General features: G+C 43.5%; 1 protein-coding gene across 2 annotated transcripts; it reads left to right on the top strand.

The window, feature by feature from the left end:
• Positions 1–3,991: 3,991 nt before the first annotated feature.
• Positions 3,992–13,638, top strand: HSPA13 (heat shock protein family A (Hsp70) member 13). 2 transcript variants are annotated; one of them, XR_015260728.1, is made up of 6 exons: positions 3,992–4,033; positions 5,216–5,556; positions 6,383–6,596; positions 7,171–7,338; positions 8,934–10,955; positions 12,471–13,638. XR_015260728.1 is itself a non-coding variant. In XM_086763875.1 (5 exons), the coding sequence occupies exons 1-5, from the start codon at positions 4,009–4,011 to the stop codon at positions 9,602–9,604; spliced, it is 1,419 nt and encodes a 472-aa protein (XP_086620001.1). In that variant the 5' UTR covers positions 3,992–4,008; the 3' UTR covers positions 9,605–12,392. The 2 variants fall into 2 exon arrangements, 1 of the variants encoding a protein (XP_086620001.1); XM_086763875.1 differs by lacking the exon at positions 12,471–13,638 and having other exon boundaries at positions 8,934–12,392.

Genomic DNA, 13,638 nt, shown 5'->3' with positions numbered 1-13,638 from the left:
GCAGATGCACTAATAAGGATAAACAAGCACTTGGTCCACATCCTCGCGGGGAGTTATCTAGCTGCACGCCCATCTTCCACTTAAGGCAGCGGCAGGTGAATGTTGAGGTGGGTGGTCGCTGCACAGCCCAGGTATCCAAAACAGCAGATACCAGAAGCTGTTCACTCCTAGTAACCCACGTCACCACAGCACCTCACTCACCCTCATTCAGCTAGGTCCAGTGAAGATTCATCACAGTGACGGGCTTTTTCAAAGGAGTTGTACGGGTCTGAACTTGCTTTGCCTACCTTCAGGTGAGGATGTTAAACACAGCAGTATGTGCCTTGCCTGCCATTACAGGGAAATGGCTAAAGCACATTGTTTCAGGGAAAAAAAAGGCCAGCTTTCCAGTGTCTGCCCCTAATCACATTTATGTATTCCCCACGAGGCAGTGTATGGGGCAGGAGCTACCCATAGCTTTCCCCTCCCAGCCAAATAAGCCTCTCTCTATATTGACCAATGAATATTTAATTATTCTGTGCAAAAATCAAGTAATTTTATCCAGAAACACTGTATGCTCCCTTCTGCTCTTTAACAACTCGCTCCTGGGTGTAGCAACCCCTCAGATAAAGGATTACAATGGAAATAGGTCTCACTCTCCTGGACGAGAGCTCTGCGAGGTTTGGTAAAAGAAGTTGACACAGAAGATACTTTGATAATGCCCAAAAAAACAAGGACAAGCTCACTAGGATTAGATCTACCATTTTTGCAGGTTCAAGAGAAGTCTGGCATCTCTGTGCAGATGTCCAGGAGTATTCATGAGCAGATCCTGATAGGTCATGGAGATGATGTGGGAAAAAAATTAGGCACTTCTGGACTTCATCTGAGCATGGCTGCTGACAATCAAACGTTGCCTTCAAATGACTACAGAGACATAGGGTGGGTCCAGCCTTCAAACTACACAACGGGCAAAAAGAGCCACAGTGAGGAAGGTGGCTTCTGAAGGAGTTTCTGGTAGAAAGCCTGCTGAGATGCTCTCCTTGATTTGACTCTCAGGCAGGTGGCCTGTGCTGTGTAATCCTGCTGGGAACAGCCAGGCCTCCAGGGAGCCAGGGTCAGGTGGGGAGGCCTTGACTGAAACACTGAATTCATTAAGCAGCTTTATTTGGAAGAAATAGTATGAAAGCTAAATAGGAAAGGGCATTTGAATTCTGTCCATCAACAGGTATGTTATCAAGTGATCCCAATGTCTTTCCGAGTTTTAACCTCCAGGATGAAAAGCAGAGCTTGGCCTATGCTTTAGAAAAGGATGAAATCTCTGGAGTGAGGTTTTGTATCAGTATTTTAAAAAACAACCCTATGTATCTGCATTCCACGGTGTGACATTTCAGATGCTCCCTATGTATTAAAGCATCTGTTTGGTATCAAGTATCAAAATTATGAACAAAACCCAGTTTAATCTTATGCTCTGCTTTCACAAAATCTTTTTTTTTTTTTCTGTTCACCATCCACTGACACCTGCATAAAATATAAAGTGCCTGTACTTGAGTTACATAAGTGAGGAAATACTGTAAATGATTACAAGTTTTTCCCCACGTAAATAACTTAAGACTGACAATTACAATGGTCCTACTTCAAAAAACATGATCAAAGTATTGAACTCTGATGTATGGAAAATAAATTAGCTAGATATGTAATTAGAAAACAGTCAGATGATGAGTCATTAAGAAGCCTGAATGGCTTAACGTTCTCCTCCCTTACCAAGGAGTTTCCACCTTCTCATGCAGAGAATAAACCACATCACTATGTTAACAGTAAGTGGAAGATCCGTACATTTTTACTATTACATTAAAGTGATGCTGCTTTTTACATATAGAAGAAGCTTATAAGAAGTAAGCTCCTGGGCATTACTTTTGGGTGATGTGTCTTTTCATCACTTAGGAGAAATGGAAGTGCAAGAGATGGTAACTGCAACAGAACTAAGCCAAACTTTTCTTCCACTATGTTATTTGTTACTAGCTATTCTTTTATAATTTTATTTTTCTATTAAAAAACATCTTAAACTGCATTCAGGAAAAAAAAACAAACAGATTGTCACAATTAATTTCTGCTTGAAACAGAAACCTGACCTGCAAGAACCCAAAAATCCGTTACTCCTTATGAAAGCAGAGCTGAGCAGAGGGACAGCTGACAAGAAGCAAAACCACATTGTACTTCATGTTGTATTTCCTGGATTAATTACTACTACTGCTCCTCCAGGACGCATTTGAAGGCCAGGATTCATCTGCACAATTGTCCTTACTTGGCTAAATGTCAAGTGGGCGAGAAGGAAATCTCCCCTTACCATTGACATGAAGAGTTAAAAGCTGCCACGGCTGTCTCACTGTTGAACTATTACATTCAAAGAATTGTTAAGTTGCAAAAATGCTTCAAAGCACTTCAGGCAGAGGAGGCAGGTGAAGGAGGTGACTCTCCCCCTCTATTCTGCTCTCATGCGACTCCACCTGGAATACTGCATCCAGCTCTGGAGCCCACAACATAAGAAGGACGTGGACTGGTTGGAGAGGGTCCAGAGGAGGGCCACAAAGATGATCAGAGGGCTGGAGCACCTCTCCTATGAGGCCAGGCTGAGAGAGTTGGGGCTGTTCAGCCTGGAGAAGAGGAGGCTCCCGGGAGAACTTATTGCAGCCTTCCAGTACCTAAGGGGGGCTTATGGGAAAGATGGGGAGAGACTCTTTAGCAGGGCCTGTTGCAATAGGACAAGGGGTAATGGTTTTAAAATAGGAGGTAGATTCAGACTGGATAGAAGGAAAGAATTTTTTACACTGAGGGTGGTGGAACACTGGCACAGGTTGCCCAGAGAGGTGGTGGATGCCCCATCCCTGGAAACATTCAAGGCCAGATTGGACAGGGCTCTGAGCAACCTGATCTGGTTGGAGATGTCCCTATTCCTTGCAGAGGGGTTGGACTAGATGACCTTTAAAGCTCCCTTCCAACCTAAACTATCCTATGATGTTTTTAAAAGCAGAAGTGCAACCTCAGCACAGGAGACTTTGGTGTTCTCTCCAGAGATAGCATCAGAGAGCAGATCAAAACATGAGTACTCTGCTTCAGCTTGACATCTTGGATCAAAAGCCCTTCCCAGGCCCTGGATGGTCTCGGTCTGACGCCAGGACTGGCACCAGGAATTAATGCCAGGCCACTGAGCATGTGGTTTCCTCGTCCACAGCCAAGGCCATTTCACTACAGCACCCAGTGCTTTTCCAAAAAGCTGCGGCCACAGCAGCCCCAGTTCTGCCATAGCTGGACCCACTGTTGCTTTCCGCCTCGGGGCTGACAGGGCAGCGGAGCACACCACCCTAACGAAAAGCTCTGAAATTCGAATGACAATAATAATTTAAAAGAAATAATAATTGTTGTAATTATTTTTAAAGGCCTAACAGTTTTAACGCGCGCCGGTTCAGCACTGCCGGATCAACGGTCTCTAACGCCTCACGCCGGCCGGCGGATGCTGGGAGGGCGGCGACGGCAGCGGCGGCGGCCCTGGGCTGCGCCCCAGCGCCACGTCCCTGCCCGGTACCGCCGCCTGCCCGTGCCCTGGGACGGGACACCCGCGGCAAGGCGGGATGCGGGGCGTCGTTACCGTCCCAGGCACCAGGCGGCTACCGCGGCGCCCGGCCCACCACCCACCGCCATGGCTGCCACCCGCCACCAGTCGAACTACCGGTCCCAGCAGGCACCGCCACGCGACAGGCACTGATGTGCGCTTGCGTCTGGAGGGGTGACGCGCATCCTTCCTCGCTGCCTGTTCTCCCCTCCCCTGCTGCCGAGTGACCCTCCTCTCAGCCCATTGGCTGGTGGCCGCCGGAAACAACGCCTCTCTGTGCTCTCCTGGGAGTTGTGGTTTTCTTGCCCCCCCACAGCAGGCGAGCTCCGCCGGGGCGGGCTGGATGCGCGTACTACCGGTCCCGGCCTGCCGCGGGGCGCGGCTCGGAAGGCGCCGTCAGCAGTCGGCGTCGGCGGGCAGGAATGGCTGGGCAGGTGGCGGCGCTGGGTGAGCGTGGCTGGGGGCTCAGGGGCCCGCTCGGCTCCTCGGGGGTTGCTGAGGAGACGGTGCCCGTGGGGCAGGCGGGGGTGGGAGCGGAAGGGAGGCCCAGCCCAGCCGGTGGCGGCCTCCGCCTGGCAGGGCCCGGGCGCGTCTCGTCACCCGGCCTGGGGCAGCGCTGGCCCGGCTGCCTGGCCCTGCTGGGGCTCTCGCCGTGGTTCGGCCAGCGTCATCGCCCCGGACTGGGTTTTCCGGATGGCGGGGCTTCCCGAGGCGTGTTCGGCGTGCCCCCCTGCCTGCAGAGCCGAGGGGCCCGGTGCCGTGCTGCTGAGAAATGCCTGGGAAGGTTCACGGCCGAAAGCAAACCTGTTCTTCCTCACTAGTCTGTGTGAAGCACGGCTGTGACCGCCCTCCCTGCTGGGACAAAGAGCTTATCCGCTTCTTGAAATTTAAGCGATTTAGATTTCTTCTTGAGATTTTGTTGGTTTGGTTGTACTTTTTCTTTCTTTCTCTGAGACATTGCTTTATGTTAGATATTTTGGGTTTTGTTTTTTTTCGCTTTATCCGTTGATTAAACTCCAGCAAACCACTTTGCACTTAAACTAGCCAACCCTTTGATTTCAAGGCATAGAAAAGATTGAGAGGTGTGGGAAGATGCTTTTTGGGAGCTATGACTGAAACAGGAGGAGCTAGCATGATTTTGCATCTCCTTATTTTTAGACTTTCAGTGAGGTTGGAGGAGATTTGGAGGACATGTTTGAATCTGAAGTTTGTCATTTCACTGTGATTTCATGCAGCGTCATTAACTAAATGTCCCTTAGGGGTCATTCATAGGTAATTCCCCCAAAATACTAATTAGCCTCTATTTTTGAAGTACCTTGCAGAGAGAAAAAGAATTATTACAGGATGGAGGTATTTTTGGCTTTGCTGTACCTCTTGGGCTTCTTAAAAATCAGTTTAGTATTTGATGTGTAAGACTTTCAACTCTTCTAACCACTTTTTTGAATTAAGAGATCTGAAATTATTGGTAACCTTTGAAGAAATTGAGAAATAATTAGATAGCAGAACAGGCTTCAGAATGTGAAATGAAACTGCATGAGATGTAATGTATAATACTGTGTAATTTGTATTGACTTGCAAATTTGCAGCAGTAGATGCTCTGACCATGTTTATTAAAAATCTGTGTTTCAGGTTCAGCTATTCTGGCTCTCTTCTTAGCTGGCTACCTAGCACAGCAATATTTACCGATGCCTACACCGAAAGTAATTGGGATTGACCTTGGCACGACTTACTGCTCTGTTGGTGTCTTTCTTCCTGGAACAGGGCAAGTGAAGGTTATTGCAGATAAAAATGGGCACAACAGCATACCAAGTATAGTCTCCTTCACAGACAGAGGTGTGTATGTAGGTTATGATGGCCTAGAACTGGCTGATTCAAGTCCTCAGAACACCATATATGATGCAAAAAGATTCATTGGGAAAATCTTCACTCCTGAAGAACTGAAAAGTGAAAGTAGCAGGTATCCGTTTAAGGTAAGTAGCCATCTTCTTCAGTTCTCTCCAAGAAGTAAGCTATAGGATGCTTGAAACATGAGGTAGGTGACAGCTTGTTCAACCGTGAGTCATTTGGCTAAATCTGATATGCCTGAAAACCATAAGAGGTATCCGGAGAGGGCAGGAGGGAAACGGTTGTGGAAGTTGTGTATCTCTGCCTGAGAGCTGGTAGTGATTTTCCAGAGGACTCTGTCCTCTACTGTGAAATGTGTTTGCAGTTAACCTTCCAGCCCCTTCTCTTAAAGTACAAATTTCAACTTGAAGTTCTAACTGTGCTTTGCTGAAACTTCATTTACTTCCCTGAGATTAAAAAAAAAAAAAAAAAAAAAAAAAAGTCACATCTTCTCTGTCCCAGTGCATTTTTTTTTCCCTAGCACTTTTCTAGTGCTTACTTGACCAGCAGCAGATCTCGAAAGCTGCTTTTTTAAAAAAAAAAAAAAAATATTGCATTGATTTAGCACAATGCAGTATTTGCTGAAGAGAGACAAATCTTCAGGTACTGCAGTCTTTGAATTCTTTACTTGTTAAGAGAAGCTGTTTCAAAACCAACATGTTTGCTTCCTTTCAGAAAGAGGAAGCTTTTAAAGTGTCTTATTTGGGCACAGTGGGTGGCACTACTTTGGATGCACTCAGACCCCTTAAGTGGCATGTTTTGCATAATACTCATAGTCAAGGAATAAAAGCGATTCAGGAAGTAGCAAAAGCACATTCATATTTTTCCAGAATAAACAGAGTATATGTGAGAAACAGGAGAGAGTAAGAAAAAGACTTCTCACTTGTGGGTTATGTTGATATTTCCTTTTAGGTTTTCAACAACAATGGATCAGCTGAATTTTCTGTGACAACTAATGAAACCTTTCGCATCACTCCAGAGTGTATTGGCTCTAAGCTGCTGCTGAAGTTGAAGAAGATAGCAGAAGACTACCTTGGCATGCACATTTCAAAGGCGGTCATCTCTGTGCCAGCAGAGTTTGATGAAAGGCAGCGGAATTCTACCATTAAGGCAGCTAACCTTGCAGGTGATGTCTCTTTATTCCTGTGTTTTTTCTATGAAACCTTCAGGTCTGTTTCACTAACAGTGAAGTTTTTGGGGAGGATGTAGAAGCCATGAATCATTGATGGAGAACCTTAGAGTGGATTGTGAGGAACAGCAGAGAACTCTTGGGTACTGACAGGGGCAGCTGCTGACTAATGAAAACATAGCTAGAAAAAGTAAGTTTTACTTCAGGGAAAATTGTCTTTGTGGTAATTCGCAAGTAGAGAGACTATACAGAGCACCCTTGGACAATAATTTAAACAGAACATGTGAAATAAATCTCCTTAGCAAGGTTTCTCTGGAAGAAATATGTTTGGGCAAATCATGGTTCCTGACTTCACCCTGAAGTAGTACTGCTTTAGGCTTAAATAAGAGAGTTCATTGAGTCTTATTGCTTAGAGAACTATTTCCTTCAGATCTTACTTTTTACTTTAGGTAAGTTTGGGGTTTTTTTGTTGGGGTTTTTTTACCCAGTAATGGTAAATGTCGTTCTGATGTGAGAACTGCAGTTTTCTGAAGTGTACCTGACTGTTGCTTGCTATCTTTGCGCTTTGTAGGGCTAGAAGTTTTGCGAGTAATCAATGAACCCACAGCTGCAGCTATGGCTTATGGACTCCACAAAGCTGATGTGTTCAATGTTCTGGTGGTGGATTTGGGCGGAGGAACTTTGGATGTGTCTCTGTTGAACAAGCAGGGAGGGATGTTCCTCACACGAGCCATGGCAGGTGAGAAAAATGCTTTACTTTGTCAAGAAGTGGAGGGAAAGGAAAAGTGCATTTGAAGTCACAATTAGAGGGGCTTTTTCAAGCATACCAGCCTTGTCACAAAGTGTTCTCCAAATGTGTTCTCAACTGCCTTTCATGCAAAATTAGGTTTGTGATTGGTTTCAACAATTAAAATAAATTCACAGGTTTGGCTGACTCAAAGGAATTGTGGCATCATTTTATCCATGGCTGGTAACTATTGTGCCAGCTAGTAAAGTGCTGGTGCATATTATGATTACTTTGACTGGACTTTTAGGGGCTGGGATTGTTGCAAATTACTCTGTTACCTTTGTCCAAACTGGAGATAGTTGCCAAATCATAGACCAGTGCTTTAAGGCATCCTCACCTTGTGTTTGGGGCCGTCTCAGTTGGGCAGGGTTTGGGAACGTGCATGCTGGTAACCCAGAAGTAAGTTGTGCGGTATCTACGTGCCAGAGTGATTCATCACTTGGCAAAGAGTTCTGGCAGGAGTGCTTAGTAAAACTGTAGTGAATACACGGCTGCTTTTCAGGTGACCTGGATTCAGACAGGTCTGAGATGCAGCGCTAACTGTCTGCGTTTGCTTCGGTGAACAAGTTTTGATGTGAGCTGCTGCTGAACCCAGTAAAAGTGGAACAGCAAGTAATGTTCAGCAGCTTTTCTGATTTATTTAGGTCCACTAAGCAAATTCCTGTTTTCAGTCAAAAACAGTGGGAACTTTGAGAGCATTGTTCAACACACATGAAAATCTGCAGGCTTTTTTTTTTTTTTTTTTTTTAACTGTATTGAATGGAAAGCATGAACAATTGTTCGAAAGGTTTTGAAAACATGATGCAACAATAATCTTTTGGTAGAAACTGGTTATATATTATTTTTTTTTTTTTCTTTCTCTTTGAAGGCTAATATAGGATATACCTGTTAATAGAGCTTGAAGTTCACTGCTTGCATTTTATCACTTCTGCTTTCGGCAGGGTGTGTATATATATATTTCAGTAGCATGTAGTTTTTCGTGTGAGTACATGAAGACATTGAATAACCTGAAACTGTTAAAACAATAATCCCTATAAAGCTGTACTGTGGAAGTGCTAAGAGAAAAATCCATTCTGGGCAGAGAGAGAAACTTGAAACTGGGAATTCTATCTGGAAAAACAATTTGCTGTGAGATATTTTACTTCAGTTATAGAATTACAGCTAGAAACTTATTGTTACATGTTTTCTTTTATAGAGAATACCTCATGAGTTATCAGCCACTGCTTTGCTTTTTTTTTTTTTTTTTTTTTTTTTCTTTCTGTTACAGTGTAGCAGAGCAGTTCCAGGGGAAAAAACATTAAGGGGGGCTAGATTCTAAAATAACTGCTAAATAAAAATCTGGAAATTATTATCCATCTTGCATTATTCAGTGGACAACAACAGTGTCTGTGTCTGTTTCAGCTCTGTGAGCTCTTGGTCTCTGCTTACGGTCCTAGTGTCACTGTTCTGGCCCCTGAGCACCGTCTCCCAGTAGAAGAGAAGGTGTGCTGCATTCTGAAGCTTTGAAGGTGATGTGTCTGATGGGTTTTCTTATTCTGATGTTTCAGGTAACAACAAACTTGGAGGACAGGATTTTAATCAGAGGTTGATGCTGTATTTATACGATCAGCTCCATCAAACATATGGTTCTCTGCCAACAAGAAAAGAAGAAATACATCGCCTCAGACAGGCTGTGGAAGCAGTTAAATTAAATCTGACTATTCATGAGGCAGCTACGCTAAGGGTATCCTTGACTATGCCAGAAAGGAAGTTTACAAAAGAACTTCCAGAAACTGAGATAAAAACAAACAGTGTGCTAAAAGACAAACCTTCACAAAAACCAAAAGGTCTGAAAAATCTTGGAGACACTTCAAAAGCAGAGAACAACTTTGTCCAAGTTGTGTTTGAAACAGAAATCTCTAGGAAGCTATTTGAGATGTTAAACAAGGACCTTTTTGAGAAGATTCTTGTGCCCATTGAACAGGTGTTGAAGGATGGCCACCTACACAAAGCAGAAGTGGATGAAATTGTGTTAGTTGGAGGCTCCACCCGGATTCCTCAGATACGCAAAGTTATTCAGGGTTTCTTTGGAAAGGAACCGAACACCTCTGTAGATCCTGATCTAGCAGTTGTAATGGGCGTAGCTATCCAAGCAGGAATCGTTGGTGGGTCCTGGCCTCTCCAAGTCAGTGCTGTAGAAATTCCTAATAAGCATTTACAGAAGACTAATTTTAACTAAAAAGAAACTCTTCCCCCTTGCATTCCATCTCTCCAAAAGTGTACTCTGATGGTGCATACTTGTCTGACTGGCAGTGGAGCCTGATCTTAGCTGTATTGTATTCATTTTTTATCTGTTCCAGTTAGGTGTTACTGGACACCTGACTGTGTTAAAGCCAGATATTACTTTAAAGGTACAAGTTCTGAAGTGTCCGTATTTGTTCATAGATTGGATATCAGATGAAAATGCTAGTGGTGACACAGCCACGTTCTCTTGCTAAATTTTATTAGCAAATCCTGAAGAGGTGTAAATTTAAACTACAAAGGGAGTGTGACCAAAGGTTAGAGGCCGTGTGGTATGGTACTGTCGGTATTCCCGGGTCCAGTATATTTACTGTGTAAGAATGTGAAGCAGTGTTAACGCACATAGCACTACCAATGTTGAGCTTAAATTTATTTATTAAATTGAGTCATTTGAGCATTTAAGCACCTTTCTAAAAGGTGTGTTGCAGCTTGAATGAGACTTGTGCATTCCCTTGATTCTTCTGCTGTTCATAACAGCATAGTGGTATTACTGAGGCTATCTGGCAAACTGTCTTGTGTTTCAGCCAAACCATATGAAGAAACTTAGCTCTTGCTAATGCCGAGTGAGTTACTGTGTCTCCGAGGGCTTACTTACTGATCTGGTTTTGATGGTTAACATAGAGGTGCTGCTGTCATACCACTGATGTTCTCCGCAGAGAACAAGGGCATACTGCCAACTATTTATACCTCCCCCCACCTTGTTGGAAACTATTGTAATTTTATGTATCTTAAAGTCACACCTGCATATCTTCCCTTGAATTTGACCAACACAAATTTGCTGTACATCTACAAGTGTGTGATGTCTTTCCCCTGGAGTATCCCAAGCCGCACTGTCCAGGGAGAAAGTGTGGGACAGAAGGGACTGTCTGGATGAAGTCTAGTTCCTGTAGTCCTAGTAAATGAAAATTCACCAGTCTGTTTCGTACTTTAGCTCATATCTCTGGTTTAAGTTTTGCAATATCCCCACTCTAATCCAAACATAGATCAGAGATGGTCGCTGTTCTTTTGGGAAGGAAGCAGCGTGTGTAACTCAGGATTTGAGGTAGCAGGTCCTAGGACTTCATTTTAGGCAAATAGTTTGCTACTCAGCTATCTAGCAAATGTATGAGGAGAAAAAAAAATCCATATGCTGGGGAAAAAAAAATGGGGGACAGTTCTGCTCTCTTTGGAGAGTTAAATCAATACTTGAAGGCCAGTTGAATTCTTTGATCTGCGTAGAACTTTATGCAATGAAAACGCTTCATTCAGCTAAGGCTGGCTTCCACGTGCGTCAGCCCAGTCTTAATCAGGTAAGCTCTAGTAACAAGTGGTTCTAAGCATCTTCTTGTATTTTCCAGAATATTTTTGTTTGTATTAAGCTTGCCAAGATAAAGTGTGGGGCTTAGATTTATTGTTTAACCTATAACTGTATTAAAATAGGCTTATTATTCTCCTGGCAGTAGGCCTGATCTATGGCACTGCCATCAATCAGTTGTGCTGATTCAGCTGTTTGCATAGCTGTTGTCTAAACATACCTTTGAGTAATGCAATTAAAAACCTCTTAGAATGGCTGTGTGTAACTATGATTCAGTTTATCAGCATTGCTTAACTTCACAGAGGATTCCTAAAATACTACTAACATCTGCTTGATTTCCTCAAGTTTAAAACCAAAGTAATTTTTTTTTTTTAATTGGATAATTTTTTTCCTTTGTACCTCTTTGGAAGTGACCCTGTCGAAGTGTATAAAACTTCAAGTAACTAAAATTCCTGTGTTGAAAAGTGCCTCTTCAGTAAAGTCATAGATGAATGCCAATAAACAGTATAGTTCTCACATGCAGTTGCTGTTTGGGACCTGTGCTTTGCAGACACAAACATATGTATTTAATTCAACATATATTCCAGTGTCTTTGGAGTTACTGTGGCCTTTCCTTCTTCCCTGCTGTAAATCCATCCCAAAGTCTACTGGAGTTAGTGGGTCTTCTGTAGTCACTTTTCTAAATGCACTGTGTAAAATGAGCAGACTTCTATAAAAATAGAACCACATCACAGTGAAGTTAAACTATTAAAAGCTTTTTGCAATTTTGGGGCAAGTTAAGTAGGAATAACTTTTAAACTGCTAAACTCTCAGTGCAAGTAAAAAGTACTCTTCTTTTGCGTACTCCTTCACTCTGGAGGAGTTAAATCTTCAGTGTTAATCTGGGAATTGGAAGGGAAGGGTGAGTTGTTTACTTGTGGAAAAAAAAATTCATTAAAGGGTATTTATTCAGATTTCTATACAGATTTTTTTTTTTAGTAGCAAAGTTACTGTACATTGGATATCTCATGCATCCTTATTTATTAAATAACTTTTCTGAATTCTGCAATCAAGTTATTTATTTTCTGTCTTCTGATTTTAATAACTGTATTTTGGCATTTCCATTTTATTTTAAAGATGGGTCCACTGTACTAAGTGGACAGTTCCAGGTATACTTGTGTACTGCTTACCAAATGTCTCCCTTCAAACAAATTGACGTTTGAAGGCTGAAACCTTTCTACAAACAATCCTTGAAATCTGAGTATGGTTGCCTGTGGCATTAGGTGTGTAACAAATTTATATAGCTCAAGCTTGTTCTGCAAGTTGAAATTCTGAAAGTATAAGATGTTTTACCAACTGTATGTTCCTGAATTGCTCCCAAGGGCAGATAATGAAATGCATTTTATAAATAACCTTTTAGAATGTTTTTAATAAAAGCAATTTCTGTCCCATGGACATGTCTTGTTTTAGTTTCTCAGGGAAATACTGTCGGAGCACTGTTTCCCTATGTCTTCCTCTCATTCCTTTGCAGGTTAGAGGATGAGGTTGTAATCTTTCAACTTGCCAAGGGCTTGTCAGACCCTGGAGTGACAGATCTTCTCTGGGAAGTGGCACAGAGGAGTTCTAGGAACTTGGGTGGAAGGTGGGGGGGGAACCCTTTCTTCTCAAGATGCAGTTTGGGGTGGAAGAATGGAGCTGAGAAGGGATGTGCAGGTTGGTACAAGGAAAAGTAAGGAATGATTAGGAGGAAGGAGAAAACACCAACAGGGAGGGGAAACCCAGGTCAAAGTGGGTGACAATGAACTCCTTGCTGCTGTTGGGAGTGAGAGCAGTTCCTACACCTCCTACACTTAAGGTCTTTGTGCCCTGCATACTGGGTCACAGGCTGTGGGGCAGGATCAGACCCTTCCTTGTATTGGTCAACAGCTGCAGGATGGATGTGGAGAATGGCTCCCAGCATACGCAGCATGGAAGCTGGGGACAGGTTTATGCAGAATAGGAGCAAGTATGACATTGGAAAAGTTTCAAGTAAGGAACTATGCGCCAGTAGGTTCCAAATTCTTAGTCGTGAGAGGGAATTTCTACATTTATGTAATTCTGGGCTTCAGGCTGGGAAACGTAGGGTCTTGAAGTAAGCCTGAATCATGATGGTGTTTCATAAATGAATTTTTTAGGCTGTAGTTCAAATCCAATCCAGAATTTTCATGGACTGGTGCTGCTCAGAAATATAGTCACAGAAAATGCTACAGAGCATTTGCAAGCCTCTTGCCTCCCCAGAGCAAAAGCCATGATGATAACCCAAAGCCTAGTCCAGCCTTCTCCCAGCAGGCAGCAATCAACTACGGCTGGCAAAAGGCAGAAATGCTCATGTTCCTGTGAGGGAAAGGAAGGGTTCCCCTCAACTCCTTTGCACTTTCTCCTGTGATTCTCCTGTGCCAGGAAAGGGTAGGGCAAGGGCTGGAAGCAGGGCTGAGGGAAGTGGCACCTGAGAAGATGCTGCCCATGGGATTTTTGAATGCTATGGGGAAGGAAGTTGAAGCACAGCGTGAGCAGGTTCTGCTCCATGCTTTTCCCTGTGAAAAGGCAAAACAGAGCCATGGAGCCCTTCTGAGCCTCCTCTTCTTTTTAGACTCTGCTCAGATACCCTGGCTGTCCCACCCTTCCTTTCCCTAACCCAAGCAACGTACCTGGACAAGGAG

Source organism: Chlamydotis macqueenii, chromosome 1 (genome assembly GCF_036417535.1).
Source record: "Chlamydotis macqueenii isolate bChlMac1 chromosome 1, bChlMac1.mat, whole genome shotgun sequence".
Taxonomy (NCBI): Eukaryota; Metazoa; Chordata; class Aves; order Otidiformes; family Otididae; genus Chlamydotis; species Chlamydotis macqueenii.
This window is presented reverse-complemented; position numbering and strand designations above follow the sequence as displayed.